This window comes from Phalacrocorax carbo, chromosome 6 (assembly GCF_963921805.1).
Source record: "Phalacrocorax carbo chromosome 6, bPhaCar2.1, whole genome shotgun sequence".
In the NCBI taxonomy this organism is placed as follows: Eukaryota; Metazoa; Chordata; class Aves; order Suliformes; family Phalacrocoracidae; genus Phalacrocorax; species Phalacrocorax carbo.
In genome coordinates this window covers 46223881-46248770 of record NC_087518.1, presented here as the reverse complement: position 1 = coordinate 46248770, position 24890 = coordinate 46223881, and the positions used below count along the sequence as shown (strand labels likewise).

General features: G+C 39.2%; 1 protein-coding gene across 1 annotated transcript; it reads left to right on the top strand.

Moving 5' to 3' along the window:
* Positions 1-51: 51 nt before the first annotated feature.
* Positions 52-23958, top strand: SCP2 (sterol carrier protein 2). The gene is made up of 16 exons (XM_064455078.1): positions 52-212; positions 2526-2580; positions 3146-3217; positions 6839-6970; positions 7876-7940; positions 8976-9102; positions 9929-9992; positions 10239-10325; positions 10940-11090; positions 11970-12117; positions 14018-14125; positions 16483-16636; positions 19452-19545; positions 20159-20288; positions 21724-21803; positions 23046-23958. The coding sequence occupies exons 1-16, from the start codon at positions 171-173 to the stop codon at positions 23139-23141; spliced, it is 1605 nt and encodes a 534-aa protein (XP_064311148.1). The 5' UTR covers positions 52-170; the 3' UTR covers positions 23142-23958.
* The last annotated feature ends 932 nt before the right edge of the window (positions 23959-24890 follow it).

Genomic DNA, 24890 nt, shown 5'->3' with positions numbered 1-24890 from the left:
GGGCGGCGGTCCGCCACCTCCCGGGCTCTCGCCCCGCCTCGCCCCGCCCCTTCCCGCAGCTGTCGCGCGCCGCTGCCCGCGGGAGGGGTCTCGGTGGCGCCTCGGCCGGAGGGGAGCGGGAGGAAGAAGTAGAAGTAGGGGGGTGCGCGCAGGCCCCCGCCATCGCCGCCATGCAGCGCCGGGTGTTCGTGGTGGGCGTTGGTATGACTAAGGTAGGCGGCCCCGCCGGCGGCCAAGGGGGTCGCGGGGGCCGTGCGGTCCCTCCCCAGGGGGTATGAGGCCCCTCACGAAATAACGGTCTCTGCCTGAGGGGGGCATTTGCGGGGGGAGGCGGGCGGCCCCAGCCACGGCCTGCGGGTTCGGCCGGGGCGGCAGCGGCCCCGCCGCCCTCCGCGCAAAGTTCACCCTTGGTTGGTATGTCGGGGGACGGGTCCCCGGCCAAGGTAAACCCTTCGGAGCTCCGTCGAGCAGGTCGGTGTGACAGTTACAGCGGCCGGAGCATGTCCCGTGTCGCTGCGGCCTCTGGCCGCGGGCTCGGCCCCTCGCCCTGAGGGGCCCGGCGGCAGCAGGGCAGGTGCCCTGCGAGATACCCTCACGCTGCATTTCTGTGCCAGGTCATTCGGGTGCCCACGCAGAGTTCACGCAGCACGACGCGTTTTCAAAGAGGAGCAAGAGCTAAAGGAATGGGTTTTGTCTTGGTGGATGAAAAGTGAGGCAACTTAGATATTTGCCAGAGTAGTCAGAAAAACCCCTGCTTTTTAAATAATTTCATTGCTGCACGGGTATTTTTCCAGCATGCAGTGTGATAGGGAAGGAAATAAAAGTCTTCGTACCATTAATTATGTTTACTGGACTGGATCACAGAATGTAGTTTTGGAAGTTACTTGGACCTCACCTTAAACTCATTTGTGATGTGCTCAAGGAAGGAGCAACAGCGTGGAAAAGACAATTAAAACTTGCCAGACTCCATATTGTATATTAAGCATTTTATTATTAAGTCCTTTTAGGATTGTGTTCTTTCTCTCTCTTTTTTTTTTTTAATCTTAATGATGTAATATCTGCTAAAAAATGGTATACCTTCTCAAAACAACAATCCATATTTCCTGTGTGTGCAACTGTCAGTTCTACAGACAATGCCTTTCATTTTCAAAAGTGGATCATCTCAGTTACCAGTTTAGTGTGATTTGAGAAATTGTCAATACTTTTTCCCTCTTTGTTAGCCCAAGTAACATCAGTTGCTCTTACAGACTTTTACAATGATCAATTCACTGACAGATTTTTCTTATGACCTTCATATGAAGGCTCTCTGCCTAAAATAAGGAAAGGAGGCACTACAGAAAGTACAACTAAGTGTTGTGAAAGGCTGGAGTTGGGGGGGTAAGCATAAGGAGCCCTTCTTTGGACATGCTCCAGCAATTCCTTGTAGTGAGGGGCCCAAAACTGAACACAATATTCAAGGTGTGGCTTCACCAGTGCCAAGTACAGGGGCACCATCACTGCCCTGCTCCTGCTGGCCACACTAGTCCTGATACAAGCCAGGCTGCTGTTGGCCTCCTTGGCCACCTGGGCACACTGCTGGCTCATGTTCAGCCGGCTGTCAACCAACACCCACAGGTCCTTTTCCACTGGGCAGCTTTCCAGCCACTCTTCCCCAAGCCTGTGGCGTTGCATGGGGTTGTTGTGACCCAAGTGCAGGACCCGGCACTTGGCCTTGTTAAACGTCATAGAATTGACCTCAGCCCATCCATCCAGCCTGTCCAGGTGCCTCTGCGGAGCCTTCCTACCCTTGAGCAGATCAACACTCCTGCCCAACTCGGTGTCATCTGCAAACTTACGGAGGGTGCACTCGATCCCCTCATCCAGATCATTGATAAAGATATTAAACAAGACTGGCCCCAACACTGAGCCCTGGGGAACCCCACTCGTGACCGGCCGCCAACTGGATTTAGCTCCGTTCACCACAACTCTCTGGGCTCGGCCATCCAGCCGGTTTTTTACCCAGCAAAGAGTATATCTGTCCAAGCCCTGAGCTGCCAGAGGCTTCTCTAGAATTAAGTTCTGTACAAAGAACAAGGAATTTCTTGTTTCAAATAGGAATGTTTCAAATAAAATGGAATGGAAGTATTAATCAAAGCCTTAGTGAAGATTATGCCATGTATTATAATGAATCAGTGAAGATGACAGTTACTCTCTGTCCCACCCACAGGCTTTGGACAGGGTTTTTGTCCATCTCCATACAAGTAACCGATCCTCTTTAAGGCAGAGCAAAAATAGTTCTTAGCTTCCATAAAATTGCACTATTTCCTGGCTTTAGCCATCACAGGGTCTGGCAGGAGCACTTGGGAATTGAGCAGATTTTGTGCATGCACTTTTGGGTCAGGTAAATTGTTTGTGTTATTTAAAATTGATTGTTCACAAACCTGTTTCTAAGTTAAAGCTTTTAAATATACCAATTTGAGAAAAAGATGTATTAAATATCACTGTGATTTGTTATTGGGTTTTTATTTTTCTTTTCTTCTTGTCAGTTCACAAAGCCTAGTGAGAAGAGCGCTGATTATCCTGACATGGCTAAGGAGGCAGGTAAATAATATAGAAAGCATTTAGTTTGATTGCTGACACTTATTTTAAGTCATACAGTTAATCTTTTTATTATACATATGAAGGAACAGCTACTGTTCAGTAAATAGATACAGATAAGAAGCAAATCTAAAACTGATAAAAAAGAACTTTCACAAAATCCATAACTGACCTGTTCAACTCACTGCCTTACAGTACTGAATCAGAAGGATAGCTTAAAATAAATTGGACACTTAAATAATTTCCTGCCTACCTATATTATTCAAACATACTTTCTTTTGGGACAAATAACCTTTATGCATGAACACAGAACTGATTGCATGAAATGTTGTTACAAAGGAGCTTTTTCAGAACTCCAAATACTGAAAAATTGTCCTTATGAGAATTAAGATGCAAGCCTATATTAACTACTCACATCATATAATAAGGAATTTTTACAGCTCTCTCTCTTTCTTGTTGGTGAATGCATGAATCATACATACTACTCTAGGTTTGCTTGTTATGGTTGTGAGAGCTGCTTTTTTTTTCTTCAACTTTTAACTGTTTTTTCAACTTTTAAATTTTTTAGGCAAGAAGGCATTAGCTGATGCTGGGATTCCTTATTCCGCAGTGAAGCAGGCGTGTGTGGGTTATGTTTTTGGTAAGCAATGTCATTTGATTGAGATGTGACATCCATGACACTTGCCGACATCTGTGTGGAGAAAGTTTATCCATATCTGTGTGGATAAAGTATGGGGGATCCCATCAATTTCAGGTTATAATATATAATTGTGTCAGTTTGTAGAATTGTCTCAAACTTTATAAAACTTACTATTTTTAGTGATTGCAGATCTGTGTGTGCTTATTTCTGGAGTTTACAAGTAGCTCCTTCAGCAAGATCAGGCAGTATATTTATTCAAGTGGTGCAGAACTTATGTATTATAATGTTTATGGCAATATAATTGAAAATTATTTTTTTGTGCAGAACTTATGTATTATAATGTTTATGGTAATATAATTGAAAAGTATTTTTTTTGTGCGATGCTGTGAGTACACTAGAATGGATATGCTTATTTGTCCATTGCTCTTGACTTGAAGACACTTGCTAGGGGTATTTTGGGGATCAAACGTGTACTGTGTCCTTGCACTTTCAGCCCAAGAGCATGTAAGAGATATCTGCTTGGACTCAACTCTACGTGATAGATGAGATCTACTCTGAGATGTTCATAACTATTTTAATCCTATGGACATATATAGAAACATAACCAAGGTTTAATGTACTGTATAAGATTATTGAGAGTACATGCATTAGTATGGCTCCAGAACAATGCTTCACAGCTGATATAGACAAAACAGAGTTGTTCACATACCAATGCAGTGCTGCCCTGCCTTCATTACTAGTAGGACACTTGTGGTTTAACCCCAGCCAACAACTAAGCCCTACACAGCTGCTTGCTCACTCCCCCACAGCAGGATGTGGGATAAAAAGTAAGAAAAGAAAAGAAAGATAAAAGTAAGAAAACTGCTTTGGTATGGAGTATCCCTTTGGTTGGTTGGAGTCATCTGTCCCGGCTGTGTCCCCTCCCAGCTTCTTGTGCACCCCCAGCCCACTCGCTGGTGGTTGGGGGGTGAGAAGCAGAAAAGGCCTTGACTCTGTGTAAGCCCTACTCAGCCATAAATAAAACATCCCTGTAATCCAGCACAAAATCCAGCAATCCAGCACACTGTTTCCAGCACAAATCCAAAACAGAACCCCATACCAGCTACTGTGGAGAAAATTAACTCTATCCCAGCCAAAACCAGCACATTCTCCACCCCTTATTCCATACCATTTATGCCATGCTTAGATTTCACACTATCCAATACATTCTCATTAACTACCACCACCCTTCCCATCCTTTGATATAAGATACACAGATATAATTCACTTAGTCTATGGACCATCCCTGTGAAATGTCCATAAATGTCCACAAAATGTCCACTGAGTTCATTCAGTCCATGACTTTGGGCTCCATCTGTTCTGGTGGTCACTCAGGACAGGAGAGGCAGTGTGTTGTGTGGAGTTCCTGGGCACCAAAGCTGGCTCAGGTTGGGTCACTGCTGCACTTGCACTGGTTCTTGTAAGGCTTGTCCTCCTGTGGTTCAGGTGGTTCCTGCTATAGTAATTCCTATAAAGTGCAACTCAGTTCACAGGTTACAACAGTTTAACGGTATTTCCATTATAATCTCCACCTCTGGTCCCTTTCAATTAGGTTACAGGGTTTAAAATTGCAATGAACAACTCCCCTTGCTCCCAGCATGGCTAGCAACAAGGGCATATAGTGATCACTGCTATAGTGATCCCTACACATGCAACTCAAGTCCCAGGTTACAGCACTTTAAAGTAAAGGCTGTATTTCTATTACAGTCTCTACCCCTGGTCCCTTTGGGCCAGGTTAGAGGGTTTAATATTGCAACAAACTTCTCCTCTTGCACCTGCTCCAGCTTGGACTTATCCACAGACTGCAGTCCCTTACGGGAGTGCCTGCTCCAAGAGGAACCTTATCTATGAGCCACAGTCTCTGCAGAGGTATGCCTGCTGTGGCATAGACTTATCCACAGCTACAGTCGATCTGAGGTGCACCTTCTCCAGTGTGGCCTTCTCCATGGGCCAAAATCCCTTCAGAGGTACACCTGCTGCAGCACAGACATAACCACAGCCACAGATGCTTTGGGGTGTCCTGCTCCCACATGGACTCATCCACAGGTCACAGTCCCTTTGACTCGAGTTCACGCTGGAGCTCCAGCCTGTCCAGTGCAGCAGCACAGAAGCAGCAGTGATGCCCCGGCCACCTGCCAGGCGCGTGGCCATTGATGTTATCAAAATGTTCTCAGGCGCAGCAGAGTCAGATGAAAAGCAGCACAGCAATACAGCAAGCAGTGAAAGCAAGAAGCAGCCACTAACAAGCACTAGACTCTAATATACAGTAAGGCAAGCAAGCCCCATGGCAAACACAGAAGCCTGCTGATTGGTAGCTGAACAGCAATAACAGTAATAAATTTGATCTAGCACACTCCCGTCAAATCTGTTCTTATCTCTAACCCTCCGAGCCCCATGTTGGGTGCCAAAAAGGACTGTCATGGTTTAATCCCAGCCAGCAACTGAGCCACACGCAGCCTTTCGCTCACTCCACCCCCATGTGATGGGGATAGAATCAAAAGAGTAAAAGTGAGAAAACTTGTGGGTTAAGATAAAAACAGTTTAATAGGTAAAGCAAAAGCCGCACGTGGAAGCAAAACAAAACAAGGAGTTCATTCACTCCTTCCCATGGGCAGGCAGTGTTCAGCCGTCTCCAGGAAAGCAGGGCTCCATCAAGCATAATGGTTACTTGGGAAGACAAACGCCATCACTCTGAACGTCCTCCCTTCCTTCTTCTTCCTCCAGCTTTATATACTGAGTGTGATGTTCTATGGTGTGGGATATCCCTTGGGTCAGTTGGGGTCAGCTGTCCTGGCTGTGTGCCCTCCCAGCTTCTTGTGCACCCCCAGCCCACTCGCTGGTGGTTGGGGGGTGAGAAGCAGAAAAGGCCTTGACTGTGTAAGCACTGCTTAGCCATAAATAAAACATCTCTGTATTATCAACACTGTTTCCAGCACAAATCCAAAACAGAGCCCCATACTAACTACTGTGGAGAAAATTAACTCTATCCCAGCCAAAACCAGCAAAACCCTCAAACAGGTATCTAGCAGACACCCCCAGCAGCAGATTTTAACCTGCAGTCACTGCTTATTGTAGTGAGAGGAGATGGTGTTCAGTGACTGGTTTGAAACTTTTCCTGTCACTCCAGTTCACAGATGCCCGATGTATTTCTCAAAGCAGTCAAAATCAGATTGTTATTATGGGGAAATCTGTTTCCATTCCAAAGAGAGTTTTCCACTTACTTCCTTCCTGTTTCTCTATTAACGACTGTATTATGGCAACTGAAGTAGGGTCAGTCAGCTGTGATACCTGTAGCAGCCTCCAAGCCACACCTTTAAGGTGTTTCTGTCCAGTCCAGTTACCTTCCATTGATTGATGGCCTGTTATCACAGGCGGATAAACTATCCTTTTTAAAATCTGATTATTTTAATCTTTTTTTCTAAGGTTCTTGTACTGTGGATACTTGAGAGACATACTCAAGATGACAGTTCAAAAGTTCAAGTTTACAGTTTCCATGGTAGCATTGCACACACATGGTGGGATTTCTTTTTGCTAGTGAGGTTTGAGTATGTACCTTATTTTAATGTTTGTCTTTGTATAAAGGTGACTCAACCTGCGGACAACGGGCTATCTATCATGGTTTGGGTTTAACTGGCATTCCTATCATTAATGTTAACAACAACTGTGCTACTGGATCAACTGCTTTGTTCATGGCCAGACAACTAGTAGAAGGAGGTGAGTTGTTTTGCTCTGGGACTGGGTAATAGATACTCTCTATTTCTAGAAATATACCTTGAACGATGAATGGAACTAGATTGCTGAAAAGATTGGTCAGTTGTATATACAAATATAAAACCAAGCACTTAAAGGAGTAAGACTATCACTATGAACTACAGTATTATGCGTGCACCTAAGAGACTATGTTTGTGGTGCAGCAGGATGGTATATATGGATATAAATATTCTTCCCTGTGTCATAAGGTGTATGAACCTAGTAAGCAGTAAGCCAGTTAAGTTCTTAAGTTTTTTCTAGAAGAGTTGTTTGGAGAGATGCAGAACAAGTTGCATTGTAGTACTGCAAGACACTAAACTGCAGGATGAAAAGGAGAGAAGAATTTGCTAAAAAGTGTAGCTTTTTAAATTTTTTTTTTTAAACTTGAAGTTAACACAAGTGTTAGACTAATGCATTTTTGGAAGGGAGGGGAAGAGAGTAATGCCTTGTGACAGACTATGTCCTGAACTGACAGGTGAGCATTTTTTCCTGTTTCTGCAGTTTCTTTGTGGACTTTGATACTTTCTTGCATGTAAGTGCTCATGTTTCTGTAATGAAAGCTATGGTAATATTCTGTATAATTATTCTAGTATTTGTAGCAGAGACATAAGTGCTTGGTCATATAAGATAATTGCTGTCAAACAGTTTAAAAATAAGCCCAAACCCTGTGGTAATCTCTCATTCTTCAGTATCAATGTGTTTGTATCAATACCATTCCCACCCCAATTTGGCTCTCTTTCAAAAATGAAGAAAGGAGGAAGAGCAGCTGGTAGGTGTTTATGTATATTTCTTGTAATTGGATAGTTGTTAGTATATAATGTCATTTATAATTACACTGTGGTTTAAATATCCACAAATTTTATTTTAAGGTTTGGCAGATTGTGTTCTGGCACTTGGCTTCGAGAGGATGGCAAAAGGATCCCTTGCTTCAGGTGTAAGTGTCTGAAACACTTCTTTGTATGTTTCATTGTATTCATAAATGAGATATGTGGCCTCATTCTCTGAGACATATTCTCATAAATGCCAGTTGCTTTAAGAAGTTGGCGTAGATGATTTTAAAATAAACCATTATTTTGATCCACGGAAACTTTTAATGAGTTTTATGATTCTGATTGCAGCTATGGTATACAAATTTTGTATGGAATGTTTTAGAATTAATTTTATGTAGTATGTCATGCTTTTAGTATTTTGCCAAGAATATCTTAAAGGCAGTGTTAATAGGGAATAATGAAAAAAAAAAACCAGATAGAATATTGAAGCAGTGAGCAATTGAAGTGTCTTTCTCAAAATGACACAGCAAATCAAAGAGAATCTGGGTCTTCTGGCTTTTGGCTTGATGCTTACTCAGTTGACCAGTTAATACACTTTCCCAAAAACTGAGGGCTTCTGTAAACCTCTTTCTGGTCTCTTCTTTGTTTTTACTGGAGAAGTGTGTTGGGTTTGTTTGTATTTTGCCTTATGGCAAGCAATGTTAGAGCCCATATGCCATTTAGCTACGGAACTGCCAAATTTGATAATGCAGAGGTTTGGGTGAGAAATGTGAAATTTAACAATGGATTGAAATGAATGAGAGTAATCTTTAACATGCTTTATGATGTTTCATCTAAGCTTCACTGAAAATACTAAGTATTAATTTTATATTAACTATAGGATTTTCAGCTGAGGTGAAAAATACCTGAAGTCCTCTGCTGAAAATAGTGACTGTGATAGAAATCATGTAGGAGTGGTCCTTGCCATGAATCAGTGCAGCGATTATAATGTTAAGGATTTTCTGCTTATTTACTCTTTCTTATAGCTGGGAAATTACGAATGCTTCAAAACATGTCACTGAAGTGCAACATACTGTCCAGTAGAATTCTTAAAATATCAGAAAAATCTCTGTTTTGCTTGAAATCCATGCACTTACATGGCAATGTTGTAAAGGAAAGAAAATTATTACTTGCTTTATAACTATTTCTCTTCTTCTTAGTTTTCAGACAGAACTAATCCAATGGACAAACATTTGGAAATTATGATAAATAAATATGGCTTAGCAAGTGCTCCAGTAGCACCACAGATGTTTGGAAATGCTGGCAAAGAACATATGGAGAAATATGGTATGTTAAAATACATTTTTTCATTCTCCTCTTTTAATGAAGTGACTTTAAAAATGTATCTTAGGATTTAATTTTTTTTAAATGTTAGCATTCAGTGTCCTTTCTTTTACCAAAGTACTAGAGCTGCAACATCTACAGCTAACACATATGGGAATACATTTGGATAAAGAGTTATCTACAGAAAAGTTGGTGATGGCAAACAAAACCATCAGGAGACAAAATTAAGGGTGTGATACAGGGTGTCTGGTAATCATGCTAATGGTATGATTTGTGTTTCCATAAGGTTGCGTTAACTTCCTGCATTTTTCACTTCTGTCTTAGGATGGGTAGATAGGCTTGGGACTGAATTGTCTGACAAAAACTTTCAGGTATTTGATTCAGTATGTAGTATTAGGCTGCTGCCACTGCCGTTTCTTACTCCAGCACCAGACAAGGGAATTGGCTGCTGAGCATCTTTTATTTGCACTTAGTTTTAGACTAGTATATGGAGAAATTTTACTTAGACTCCAGTCTTTCATTGCAGCTGTTTTGCACTGATAGAAAAATGAGCATTCAAGTTTCAGTACCTCAAATAAAATGCACTTATTTGCTGTATTTTTATGTTAGTAAGTGTTAAATATCCAAGTAGGATGTTCTGTTAGCTAAAACTCAACCATTAGGTCTAATTTTTAGACCTAAGTTGAGTTCTAAGGAAAGCCTTGATAACAATGAGTCTCTTGTAAAGATGCTTGTAAAGGTCAAATTCTTATGACACGATACTAAAAATGCAATGTAAGCACTATTTGAGTAAACAAATTATTTCAACACAGCTTGCTTTCTTCTTCAGGGACAAATCCAGAATACTTTGCAAAAATTGCATGGAAGAATCATAACCATTCAACTAATAACCCGTGAGTAATGTAATCTACCTCTATATTGAATATATGTTGCTGTTAAAAAAATTATGCAAAACTGAGTATTTTTTTTAGAAATACTTTGCAGATTTTATTCTTTATGACAGCACAAGAATTATACCCAGCATAAATTCTATACCTAGTGCCTTATACTTTGTAAAAACAGCTTTATAGCTGCCTTTATAGCTGTCTATTGCTAAGGGCTGTGCTAAAACTAAGATGGCATCTGTATGTTTTCCTTAGGTATTCCCAGTTCCAACAGGAGTACACATTAGATGAAGTTCTGCAATCGCGCAAAATTTTTGATTTCTTGACTGTCTTACAGTGTTGGTAAGGAGAGGACTTAGCATTGTGAAATAAATCTTGATGTTAAGACAAATATGGTAGGACATCTATTTAAATAAAAGTCTGTTTGCATGTAAATTAAAATTTACTGATTATTTTAAGTAAAACTTCTTATAAAAATAACCAAATGGGGGATCTCTGTCTTGACCAAACACTATCTAGATACTTGTTCGCAGTATAATACAGTAAGCTGAAATATGTTTTGTACTTTGGGGCTCTTGCATCATTCTGTATCTTTTACCAGTGTGCATATGTTGCTGCTAAGTGTTGTTTCTTCTCTTCAGCCTTTCCTAACCACTCCTGAAAGGCTTGTTGCTAACAATGTTTATAGCCAAGTAGAAGCTTTGATTTTCTTCTAAATTGAAAAACCTTACTGATATATTCCTATTTTGATGCCATTCTTTTCAAATGTGTGCTATAAATATTACTGAAAGTGTCCAGCAAACACTGACGGAATTTATAGTTTCAGTGGCATCAGCCAAAGAAAGGGGTTTTTTTGTTTGTCCTTTTTGTTTTTTGTTTTGTATTAAAAGATAATTCTATGAAAGATTGACATCACTAATTTAGAATGATGACATAATTATTTTTCTTTCAATCAGTCCAACATCAAATGGTGCTGCAGCTGCAATTTTGACTAATGAGGAGTTTGTGAAAAGGCATAATTTGGAGCCAAAAGCTGTGGAAATTCTAGCCCAGGTGATGGCTACTGATTATCCAAGCACTTTTGAAGAAAACAGTTGTATGAAGATGGTAGGTTTACAATTCTGTGTTCCATGATACTCCTCTGGGTTTTTGTTTAATACCTGCAAGTCCTGATGATACTGTAGACATTTCCATGTCCGTAAGCAAGCAAATTATACTTTGTGGTGAATGTAAAAGTAATTTCATTTGGGCAGTTGGAGTAAGCAGAGTATGGGTGTGGAATCACAGTAAGAAATTTATAAACAGACTATCAAAACCTAGTTTTTAACAAATTATTTAAAGGTTACTTTTCAAAAAATTTGAACAGCAAGATACACATTTCTTTAATTCTTCTGTTTATGAGAGTAATTAAACTGAAAACAATTTTACTTACATCTGTGTAATACTGAAGCTGAAATAACCTGTTGGGTATAGCCATTATTACTTGCTTAAGTAGAATGAAGGGAAAGACCTGAACTGCAAAATTTGGATCCCACTGCAAATTGACTACAATAATTGAATGTATGTCAAACCATTAGAATACCCAATAGTTTCTACTCTAGTCATGGTTTGTCTGGGTTTCAAATACAATTCTAGTCAGATGGCTGAAAAAGGTAGCAAGACAGCTTGAGGATTTGTTTCAAAGCTATTGGTCTGAGTCATGCAAAGGAGCAATTTGGCTTGTGAACCAAATTTTTTTTTCCCCAGAAAAGTTTCCACAGGCCAACAATGAGACTTAGATTGAATTATTTTTTGTATACAATTATTACAGTATGAATATTAAATGCTGTGATATGTAATGCATCAAAATAAATTAGAATGCCACCTCCTACAGGTTACATTCACTCACTGGGTATATAGAAGCATGTTTAAAATTAAGCAGAGAAATGAAATTGCTAGCTATGTTTCCTTAATGATATTTTAATGTACAATTTTTTCTTGTTGCAGGTTGGTTATGATATGACTAAAAAAGCTGCAGAAAAATGTTTTGAAAAAGCAGGCCTAAAACCTACAGATGTTGATGTGATCGAACTTCATGACTGTTTCTCAGTTAATGAGTTCATTACCTATGAAGCTCTGGGACTCTGTCCAGAAGGTAATAGCATCAATGGAAATCATTGTTTTATTAAAATGGAAAGCATTAAAAGTACCTTTTTATCTGTTCATATAATTAGAACTTTGAGTTCTCTACTGGACAGATCTTCTGTATTTGAAAATCTTATAAGGTAACTTTGTAAGAGGGAAAAGCAAGTTACCACTATAGTAACATAAGGAAGACCTGCAAATTCTAGAATTAGTTTAACAAATGAGTGTGTTACTATGATTTCTGAAGAAATACACACAGCAAATTGAAGTGTTGGATAACTGTGAGAAATCATATAGCTAGCTTGTGCAGGGATGGCTCCTCAAGCAAACAGCAAGGAAATTCAGGACTTGTGATCTTTCTCAGTATCATGCCCCCTTTTCAGGGCTAGATATATTTACCTACCCCAACATATCCCTCCATCTTTGTATTTCCTTTTAAAAGAAAATTTGGACAAGAATTACCTATAGAGGGCCTTACCAAGTTACTTATCTTTGATATGACTTTTTTTTTAAATCTCAAAACATCTTTGCCTTTGAAAATACAGAGTTGTTGGGAAATTGTGAACATGCCTCTAAAGTCAACTGTGTAACAATGCACAATCTGTCCAGATTAGTTTAATTTCATTGGAGTGGATTTACAACAGGTTAAATGGCAGTGGAGTTTAGTTCGATGTATGTGAGTCAAACCATTAAAATTTTCTGCTGAAGAGGTTTATGTTTAATTTTCAGTATTTGATATATTTAAACTCTAAATGTATTATTGTTTTGCATAAATAATCATCTGATGTATTCTTTCTCTAATCTAACTAATTTTGAGAAAATATCATACTCTGTCACTAGATGGTGTATTGTGTTAAGTCTAAGCTTTCTCACTGAAACAGAGAAGTTCATAAATCTTCAGGAAGACTATGTTTGTAGGTCTTCAAATATTTCCCTTTGAATGCTTGCTTTTTACTGTCTTCTTTGCTGTGGTTTATGGTATCTGCAGTAAAAATGGTAAACGTTTGACAGTATTTAAATAGGTACATTAAGTTTTTTAGCTTCATTCCTTTAACTGAAGATGGAGAAGAATCCTGATGGTACTTGTCTATTTGACCAATAAGTCTTGTGTATGGTAATTGAATAGTGCAATTCTTGCCACCTTTCAGTCAGCCTGACCTTAATAGTATGTGAAGCTTATCTTGGAAGAGTAGACTAATTAGACATAGAGATTAGGGAAATGGCATAAACCACATTGTAGCTTTAGACATGCTAGGCTAACCTGCTCTTCTCATTTAATGGCAGAAGTTACAAATACAGGAAATGTAGCAGATCTTTTTTAGACTTTGACTTTAATAATGAAGGCTGAAGAAGCTGGTACAAAAGTAAAGGGGAGAACAGTCTGCTAAAGGCATGGGAACTACTAGTCTGGAAAGCTAAGCAAATCTCAGCATTAGTCTTCTGTTTTATTTACTATATTAATGTCTTAATGCAGCCCAGAGTACTGTTAGCCTTCTTTGTGGCAAGGGCTCATGTTCAACTTGGCATTCACCAGGATCCCCATGTCCTGGGCTTCAAAATTATGACTTTTACAAAACCCATAATTATCACTGTAGTTTCATTAATAAAACAATTAACAGCTTCATTATATTGACTATATCATAATACTGTATATCAACAGAACAGCAAATTTTTAAAAGTTTTTGTATCAAACACTAGCCCTTTTATTTCTTTTCCATGTTACGCTTTCTCCAGTAGTATAGGCAAGTCTAATTAATGTAATTTGGCTAATTTCAATTTGTAAAATCTGTGGTGTAGTATTTCCTAGGTTTTGACTGACATGCAGCATCTTCGGTAAGTGACAGTAGAATTGAAAAAATCACTTAAAGCCAAAAAAGGAACATTTTTCTTTTATAAATACTGTTTTATAGGAAAAGCATGTGACCTGATTGACAGAGGAGACAATACTTATGGAGGAAAATGGGTTATTAATCCTAGTGGTGGCTTGATTTCAAAGGGACATCCACTTGGTGCTACAGGTATGCAAAAAACCATCTCACTTAGTCATGCCAGTTAGATAGGAGATACAGATCTTGAGCAGGCAGATGCTTCCCACTTCCATTCGCCTGTATGAAACATGAGGGCTTCCTAAGACTATCAGGAAGCTCCGGAGTTGATTCTCATTTCCAACTCATGCAAGCATTAGGGCAGGTTGACCACACAGGATTGCTCAAACCAAAAGAGTTGGAGTGTGAATCTGATCATTAGCACGTACTTAATTTTATGGTGCTACTTTTTTCTGTTGTTGTTAAAGCAACCTGTGAAACAGCTTAACTTTTTTCCTAAATAATTGCTTTGTAGTACAACTTCTGATGAATGTAGTTTGAATAACCATTTTCATATGTTGTCATCCTTTAAGATTCAGATTTTGGAGATTTTACTGCATCTGAAAAGGTTGTACCCTTGTTAGCTGTAATAAAAGTTATTTCCATTTAGCCTTGGATGTCAAAATATTTATCTGATGTTTACAACAGAAGCTCAGTTAGTCACCGTTTCCCAGCAACACAGGTTTTGCCTTTTTTTGTTTTGTTTTTTGTTTTCTTTAAACTGCTAAGCTCGCTTCCAAATGAGATGGCTTTTGGATAAAATATGTTTGTGAAGATAATTCACCTTCCTTATTTGGAAATGAAAAGTTGTCAGAAACTGGAGAAGAGGAAACCTTGTAAAACAACAAACCTTAAACTAAGCAGCTGGAACAGCTAGATAATCTGCGGTTAGTGTAGCAGGGGGGAAGCATTATGAAACTTCGGAAGAAAAACATTCCAGATAAATGAGACTGTGGATATCTGTAGCAGGATGAGAGTATTACTTTGCTAGGTAGGTGTTAAATTTTTGTCAGTTACACAGTGGTAAATGTAGAGGCAATTACTGGTAATCATGCTCTATTGCCAAGGGATGGGGAGGAAGAGTCACTAAAATGCAGAAAATTACATGTCTACCGATTGACATCTTAATTTCACTATAAAACAGTCTTGAGGCTACCTATATGCTAATCAGAGGTCATATCAGTCATCTTGAGTTTCCAAACCGTTCCAGGGCATGATGTACCACGGTACACATTCCCTCCTTGAGGCTGAGAGAGTGTAAATGAAATCTGTTAATTCTCATGTATGACTGGAATTATAGAACTTCTTACTCATCCTCTTCATAACGTTTCACTTGGCTGTGTGTAAAATTTGGTGCCTAAAATGCAGATTCCTTCTCTGCCTTGCCCAAAGGCCTACACAGTTGTCTAGGGGAAGGGAAAGGAAGGGATGGAGGAAAGAAGAAATATCTTTGCAGTGGAACGGGATCATAACTGCAGAAATAGCCAATAGAATAGTAGAGGGAGACCGAGAGTAAATGTAATCTGAAAATCAGGGCTATAATGAAAAGGGATTCACCTTCAGTTTGGCCCTCCCAAGAAAATGCATTTCTAGGCATATGCGCTTTCTCTAATGCTATTGCACGTATTCACTTAATATCTTTTTACGGAAAGAAGCTAATCGAATATGCCTGTAGTATATTCCTTACTTCATTTAACCAGCTATGCCCAGCATGAATTTTAATCATGATTCAGTTGTGTATTCTAGGGCTTTTTCTTATCTTGTAGTATAATAGGCATTGTAGTATTACAGGCGTTTTTAATAGGCATTTGTATTGCAAAGAAACAAACCAGTTTTCCAGAAGATCTTTGGCTGCATTTTTATGTTTGTTAGATCTAGCAAACTAACATTGAAATCAGATCCCCGCTCTGAGATAGGCGTCTGCATGGCAAGGTGAGCTCTGCTGGTGCTCCTGAGCTGGTTTTAGCAGCTGTTACAGCAGTGCTATAAAGATGCCACAGCACATACAACTACTTTAAAATGCTGTTGTCATCTCTTTGTGCCTTGGAGATTCAAAAGTCGATGGAGTTGTCTGTTTGATAAGGGCCCTTTTGGAGAATTGGGGGTTTTAAGACAGCTCACACTGTTGTCCAGAACGTGACTTCTTAGGCAACAGCTTTATCTAGCTTATCCCTACGCAGTCTTGTCCAAACGTGGAAAATGGGTAACTTTGAGTTTTGACCTTGGGCACACTCAAGAGCGTGCATCACTTCTGTAATGGCCAGTTTTGCAGCAAGGTCCCCCCAGCGCCTTTGCTGGGCCAGCCCTAAACCAGCCGTCTTCGCAGCTGGTGGGGAGACCCACGCTTGCTCCTCTATTTTACAACCCCTCCAGCCACCTCCCGCCCCGCTCCGAGGGCAACGGCCGCCCGTGGGGCCGTTCCCCGCCGCCGCCCCCCCCCGCAGCGGGTCTGGCCCCGGTCCCAGCGGCGGAGGCACCGGGGGCCAGGCGCTCTGTGCTCGATTTTTCAGGCCTGGCGCAGTGCGCCGAACTCTGCTGGCAGCTGCGCGGTGCGGCCGGGAAGAGGCAGGTCCCGGGGGCAAAGGTCGCGCTGCAGCACAACCTGGGCCTCGGCGGGGCCGTGGTGGTGACTCTCTACGGCATGGGCTTCCCCGGCGCCGGCAGGTGAGCGCCCCGCGGGGCGGGGGTGGGGAGCCGGCTTCCCGAGGAGAAACAAAGCACGGTGTGCACTGAAAGACCTTCCAAAATAGTCACCTTCCAGGCGGTAGCTCTGTAGAGCGCGAGGAAGCGCGCTGCTGAATGGAAATGCTTGTTCGGCAGTTGTGTACAGGTATCGCTTGTGCTTCCATTGGAAACTTCTGCTGGAGCGTTAACTAAGCTCCTTTTATGCTGACTGTGCTCCCATATCTTTCTGTTTTAAAATTTACCTTTTTATAATTATTATTTGCCTCTGTGCAAGGAAGAAATCGCACTGTAAACCAAAACATGCTCGGCAGTTGGAACCGTTGTGTGCCTACAGCACTGCAAGGGTATGCAGAGATTATAACTCTCTCAGTGTCTTGTTCCTGCTGAACAGTGTGCACTGTGAATTATAAATTACTGAAAAGAGCAAACTGGCCCATAAAAATAGCTTGCATGACTTCCTGTAAGGAAAAGTCTAATGTTTGGAGGAAAAAAAGCCAGCAAAACAGAATGAAAAAAACCTTTCCAAGAGCAAAACAGGCTGCATTAAAATGAATTAAGTGAAACTAGGTACTTGCCAAAAAAAGCAAGACATCCATGGGAACAGGGTTACCCACTGCTTTCATTGCTAAAATTGTTACTAGTTTGGTTTCATGAAGCTAACTGCTTTCAGCTGGATGTGTTACATGCAGTATTCTAAGTACTCATTAGAATTCAGGCATGTTACTGGTCCAGTCCGGGCTAAAGAGTTTGCACTTGCAATTGTAGCACACTTCAGAGTGAGAGGAGAACGCTGCTACAAAGCTGTCCACCAGTCTGCTGTAGTTCTATGCTAGGATGGACAGAAATTGAGAGAGAGTGCTTAAAATTATTAAATATACCAGAATTTCAGTCTTAATACACAGTTCCTTTTATGTTTTCATTTTCAGCTTTGCTTAGAAAGATTGAGCTACTCTTTGTAGGTATTATGGCTTTAGTTAAAAAGCTTAATGCCAATATCTTTATATTTGCTCTAAAAAACTGTGAACAGTAGAATTTGCCATGTACTGGACTTCCAGAAAGAAATATTCCCCTCCAAACTCATATTTCTAATGTCTCTTTTAGCTAGGCCTGTACAGTTCCTGGGAGATGACAATATAATCTGTGGAAGAGGTGATGAGAGAAGCCATTGAGCTTTGAAGGGCTTCAGCAGTAACTTGTTGCAGCACAGTGTCAGAAGTGATAATCTTATCACTTCTGTAACCTCTAAGAGGTTAGACCATATGAGAAAATAGTTATGATACAGGAAAAATCATGTCTTCTCCTCGATTCTCTTCAGACATGCTCACAAAACCTGGCAGTGGGTGTTGCCACGAGTTTTAAATCACAGGGGAAAAGGTTATTGTAGGGAATACACTGTTTTCCACTGCTTTGAGCTTTGTCTTTAAAAATATTGTAATGTTAGGGAACAGGGAATCTGTTGCTATTTGTATACTATTAACCTTCAGGTACTGCTAGAAGTAGTGCCTTCCTGTTAGGAAAAGCTTTGCATGTACAGATAATATTTCTCCTGAAGAAATTAAGTCTAATTTATTACAGCTCACCTCACCTTTGTTGGTATTGAGAATTTTTTAAATTCTTTCTTAGGTACAACTCAAAACAGAGAAATCTTAGTAATACTAGTTTCATCTTGCATTAGAGAAGCTTAACCTTTAGTTCTCCCAAAGGCTTTGTGTGTGGGAGATACTTGACACAAAGTGTTGCTCCAATGGCTTTGGAACGAAACAGTGCCACTAACCTGTTCAGATACTGCTTGTGTAATCGAATGATGTTGTGTAATTAAGGGAAAGGTGGTGGCATTTCGTGTTTATGAAGGTACTCCATACATTTTTTTTCTACACCAATGCATGTAGACTTAATCACTGGATTCAGATCTAGCCTGTAATTAGGTGTTTTAGTAACAGCTGCCAAGAATGTACATCAAGGTAAATAACAGCAGGACTTGACCCATTTTGGACTAGTCTTTGAAACAGTACTGCTCTATTCTGACACCTTACAATTTTACATCCTGTTAGTACAGCCTTTGTTTATTAGTTAATTAATATGTCTTCTTCAGATAAGACAGTCCCTACTATTGCTACCCCGGCATACTTCTACAGGGTAGTGTTAGTACCACGCAAATACAAGTTCTAGCAACATTTCTTAAAGGATTCTGTCACTTTAATAGTATAAAACCTGACCACAGTTTTGAACTATGCTGCCAAGAGATGGTAATAATCGTAAACTTGTTTTTCCTGCTGCTTGAACTGCAATGTCTTTGGACATCTCTATACTTACTTAGGCTCTGGGTGCCTCTGCAGAAATGAAGAATTAGGTTCCATGCTAATGTCAAGCGATACAGGATGGCTGCTCCAGAGAATCAGGAATAATGCTTAGTGCCTCCTGTGACTGTTAAGAGACCACATGAACTGGGAAGGAATTGTTTTGCCAAAAAAAGAAAAAGGTAGTTCTCTGAGATGGTCCATGTGCTTTCTCGTCACACAAGGTGTGACAGTAGTGTTTGCTGATTTAATTGTAACAAGATTAATGATTTACTTTATAATAAAAAGTAGTGTCCTGCCCATACATGCAAAAACATCTAGGTACTTGAAGTCATTGTAATTCAAGCTAAGTCCATCAGAGAGTAGGCTTTAATTTGATATCATATAGTTGCTCTATACCACTAAAGTGTTTCAGTGTGGCTGTTCTCGCTGGTGATAATTTGAAGACGTTGAAAATGTGATTACAAGTATGTAAATGAATGGGTTTTTCATTTCAGCACTGGCCATATTGCGGCTGTGCCTCTCAGTGCAGCTGTTGATGGATTTAAGTCACATTTGGTCTTCAAAGAGATTGAAAAGAAGCTCCAAGAGGTATTTGACTACTTCTTTTACCTACAATAGGGTTTTATTTTATGACAGAACGTGTGAAACCTGATGGGAATATGGTAGCATCAATCACTTCCTCAGTACTGCTAATTAAAACAGATGTTACAGCTTTGAATTTCACTATGTCAGAAATATTACTATGCTGTGCTATGATTTTAAATTATCTTTTTTTCAGACAGCTCCTACCTGCATAAGAGTATTTCAGTAAAGGCAAGTTTAGATGGTATGTGAGGAGCTTGCTGACTAACACAAGAAACTTTGTTTGTGTTTGGTGTTTGTTGCTTGCTTGGTAAGTGTGATTAGAAGAAGAAATCACATTTTTCAGACTTCTAGCAGGGCAATACTGTTAGGACAGTGGTCTTTTTTTTTTTTTAGTTGATAGATTTTTAATGTAGATACTCATAGTTTGTGTTTGGAGGGAGGTTGTGTTTTTTTTGTTTTTTTTAATGATTGTTTAAATGAAGCCTAATAGAGGGAAGTAGGTATTTCTATGTTAGTAGAAAGGGTAAAGGTTTTTGAGTTACTTCCTGTTTAATTCAAACTATTTAAAATTATTTTGAAGTAAATTAATAATTTGCACATTGTATGGTTATTACAGGAAGGAGAGCAATTTGTCAAGAAAATTGGTGGAGTCTTTGCCTTCAAAATAAAAGATGGTCCTGATGGGAAAGAAGCAACTTGGGTAGTAGATGTGAAAAATGGTAAAGGTTCTGTAGCAGTTAATTCAGGTCAGTGCTACTTTTATTATATTGCTGCAGAAAACACATAAAACTAATGAAAAGAATATAAATTAATACTCTGTTTAAGCTATAGTGACCTTGAGCAAAAGTGGTGTAAAGCTACCTTAATTTTAAACTTTTCTTATTACTGACACTTTTAATCCATGATGTTTCAGACCAAGAATTAAATGTCTTTTACTCTGAATTCTGTCTAGATAATTGCATCTTTTCTTAGAGGCTCCAGGCAGATCTGTCGTATGACTTTTACAGGAATCAGAATTTTTAAAAAAAATTCAAACTTCAGAAGTTTTGTTGTTCTTACCTCTTAAAATCTGGGCCAGATATGTAATTTGTAGCTGTTTTTTCAGTTGCTTTGTTGGAGACACTGGTAGGCAGTAAGCTGGTCTATCTTGTCAAGTTACTTCTTCTGTGCAGCTAGTTAAGCAATAAAACTTGACTGATTTCAATACTGTACCAGCTGACATAAACTTCAAGTTGCATTTTAAAAAAGGCAGATACAAACAAGACACAGACTGGGTGGTGGTGGGGAACCTCATAAAAGTATTGGAAACAAAGGTTTTGTACCCTTGCCAAGAAAATGTTTTGTCGTGTATCTGAAGTCATGCATCCTAGTAATGTAAATAAGAAGCCAAAGACAACAGTCTATCCTCAGAATCTCATATATCCATGAACCTGCGTCATAAAGCTTTTAATGAAAAACATGACAGGGGGTTTGATTTGGAATTCATTGATCTAAGTTCTTACAAAAAGAAAAGTACTGTTGTATGGACAACATTTTTTCAAAAAGTTAAGTTTAATAATAAGATAACTCTAGGAAAAGATGTGTGCAGTTTTTAGCCCTTTGGTATTCACATTATATTTCTATCAGATCTTATTTTAATAAGTTTTTGGCTTATTTCTGGTAAGAAGATTGTAAAAACTTCTGGATTTGAATTAATTCACGAGTGCTTTTAGAATGCACATGTTGTTCCCACTGAAGGAAAGGGCAGGAAATGCCTGAAATTTCAGTGATGAGTATCTTCAGAGAGTGTCACAGAGAAAAACACATTTATCCTGAGTTGATCTTAATGCTAGAAAATTTAAGCTTGATAAAACCTAAGACAATTGTCAATGCTTGCAGTCAACGTTCTATCTGATTACAAGTAGATTATTATTTCTTTTCAAGGAACGAATTTGCTTAGCACCTTCCAGAAAGGTCCGTCTTCCTCCAGTGTTGGGATGGTCTGTGCTACAAGGTGGCACAGAAGTTTGTTGGCTGTTGGAGGATGATCTCTTGCTGATATTTTTATAACAGCCTTTATTTGTGTGTACTTCAGGTACCATTTTGCTAACTTGTAGTATCAGCAGATTCTTCATGGAGTTGCAGCTTCTATTACTGTTTCATCTCTCAGTTTGAATCTTCATAGTCAACTCTGTCTTACAGATAAGAAGGCAGATTGTACAATTACAATGGCTGACGCTGATCTGTTGGCTCTCATGACTGGCAAAATGAATCCTCAGACAGTAAGTATAGCAAAGATGAGAGGATAAGAGGACCGACTTGTTTGTTTGGTTTGAGTGTGTTTAAGTTGAAATAATGTAAATAAATCCCCTCCTCCAAAGCTGCCATGGCTGATAAGAAAAATGACAGTTCTTGACTTTCTCTGAACAAATGGGCCAAGGATTAATCAAGAAAGACAGTGCCTACTCTTCTGAGCAGGTACATGTTATCTCAGACATCCTGTAGGTAATCCAGAAGGGGATATAATAGTGCTTGGTCTGCAGAGAAGAGGAGGAAGCTGGTGTTTGCAGTGTGACTTAAGAAAGGAGGAATGTTGGCCCTCTCTTTGGAGGGGTTTACACTTCTGGCTGGCATTAGTGTAAGGAGTAATCTTGATATTGAAAAATGGAAGTTGAGGTGAGCATCCACTGGATGTCTATGATTATTTGGTTTTTATATTCCGCAGTGTGTCAAAAGCAGACATAGCTTACAAGTAAACTGGACATTTAAGTTAATTTTAAGTTGCTGTTCCATACTTCTAAATTTGAAATACTCTGGGTAACATTATTTTAAGTTTCTAGCCTGGTAATCACAGGGTAAATAAGAATTTTCAGAAACTAAAGTGTGTCTAGGAGAAGTTTGAAGGTAAAACACATTATAGAAATGTTGTACTGTACGTTTGGGAAATTCAGAAGCAATTACAATTTTGCATCTACAGTTTGGATATTTTAGTGCATGCAGTTCATCTTTTTACAAGGTTTGGAGGAAAAAAACCCAAATCTTTAGCATGTCTGCTTCACAAACTGAATTTATAAAACTGAATTCATTGGTTACAAAATCAGTGATGGCTGGGGGAGGATTTGAGTAAGAAATCAGTTGTGGCATCTACTGTACACTACTGCTTTATCTTCAATTGAAATAGTAAACTCTATTCTATGACTTGTCATCACCACAACATTGGGTATTCTGCCCTGCTTTGTATACAGTTCCATCGTTACGATAATGCCAGAAATATGCAATACCAAGTCTATTCTCTTTAGGCATCACAAATATAATCAACATACAACCTCCTCAGTTTTCTATTCTACCTTTACCTTCTAGTGTCAGAAGACATTTGTTGATGAACGTGAGATATCTGCTAGAACTGTTGGAATTATAGAACCGCAGGCCAGGACCTGCACGTACAAAAGTCTATAACTTTTGGGAGGGGTGCATTTGGGGTAATATGATGTATTGCATTTTATATCATATTTCTTTCTTTTTAGGCATTCTTTCAAGGCAAACTGAAGGTTTCTGGGAACATGGGCATGGCAATGAAACTTCAGAATCTACAACTTCAGCCAGGAAAAGCTAAACTTTGAACTCATTAGAGTAAACAGTCAGTACTTGATATTCTTGACAAAAAAGTAGAATGAAACTAGACATTATCAATAATATGGCGCAGGCTGGGTTTGATTGAACCTTTCTCACCTAAATCCTGTGGTTAGAGACCTTAATTCTCTTAATAAATTCCATCGGTTTGTCTGTGGCAAAGGTTTTTAGGCTAAGCTTGAGGCACTAACTCTTACAAATGGTATATGGTGGGTACTCGTGACAATTTTTGTTTTAATCAATATGAAAAATTTTATAAAACTTAGAGTTGAATGAGGCTGCTTACTGTTGTTCAGGTTAGTTGGGAAGAGAGTGAGGAAGGTTATCAATGGTTTGACATATCAATTAAACTAGTTGCATTTTTTTAAAAGCTCTAATAGCAGGTCATACAAATGCTTTCAGACCTCCATTCTAACAAATTTGCTGCTGCTTAAATTAAAATGGTCTTATAAAGAGGATCTCTAACAACATTTTTTTAGAACAGGCTTTAGGAATTTTCTAAAAAAAATACTTCTCTTATTACTACTTTGGAATTAAAAAATAAACAAAATATCCAGAAGTATGTAGGAACTAGGAACTTTGCTCTGAGATTCACAGGATTTGATAATACTTCACTTTGAAAAAAGATTATGTTCACCAGGAGAGCAGAGAGGGAGTATAACCAACATTTTACCTGTGTTCTCCTGAGAAAATCTGGTGTTGATCATGGTGAAATTCTTATCAGTAATGTAAAAGCTTTAACTCCTCTTTTGGGAAAATGTATTCTGGTTGGAAGTTTAATAGAAAATTAAATATACTTTTCCTGTTCTTCCATGTGTTGTTTCTTTAGATTTCATGCTCTGAACTGACTGTTTTATTCAGATCGTCATGAAGGGCTCCTGCAGTCCTCGGGCACTGTCAGTAGATAATCCATAAACTACATCTCAGTCCAGTGTATACACCTCACATCCTCCCATATGTGGGCCATAACTGAGGAACTTATGCATAAACTTTCACTTCCCTGGCTTAACTGAAATCATAATAAAAATTAACTAATTCAAGCCGATCGTTCTGCTTTTCTGGTGTGAATGGTTAGCAGATTGCTGAGCAGTAAGAACAGCTGTACTGAATCAGACCAAAAATTGATCTAGCCCACTATATTTTCTGACCATTGATACCCTCTAAGGAATATTAAGCTGGCCCAAACATCTGCTTACCCAGAATACTTTCCTATCTGTCAGTGATTTTAATTTTCTTTTTTCCAGCTCACAGATTTGAGCCAGAAGTGGTATGTCTGTTTCTTGAGTTCTTGGTGGATTGTCTTTCATGAGTTTGTCTAGTCCCTTTTTGAAGCCTTGACAGCTTTTTAACATGGGTCAAGAACTTCTGTAGCTTACCTACATGTCACGTGGGATTAAATTTATTCCTTTTGATCTTATACATTGCAATATTATTTTATACCTTTGTTGCTTTGTTGTTGATGTGGTTTTTGGTGGGGGTTGATTTTTTTTTTTTTTCTTTTTTACTGGAAGAAACAGTGAACAGCTTTGAAGTGCTCCTGGTATTTATAGTCTTGCTCTACCACCTTCAGGCTTCACAGCTTAAAGAGGAGGACATTCTATTTAACTGTGTCACATAGAGAGGCCCTTGTAACATTTCGGCCATCCATGTATCCTTCCTGTATGGTGCATTCTGATTCTCCTGTTAAAAAGCTTTCAAGATACAAGAGCATATTCTGCTTTTATTTTTCTTTCCTGAGT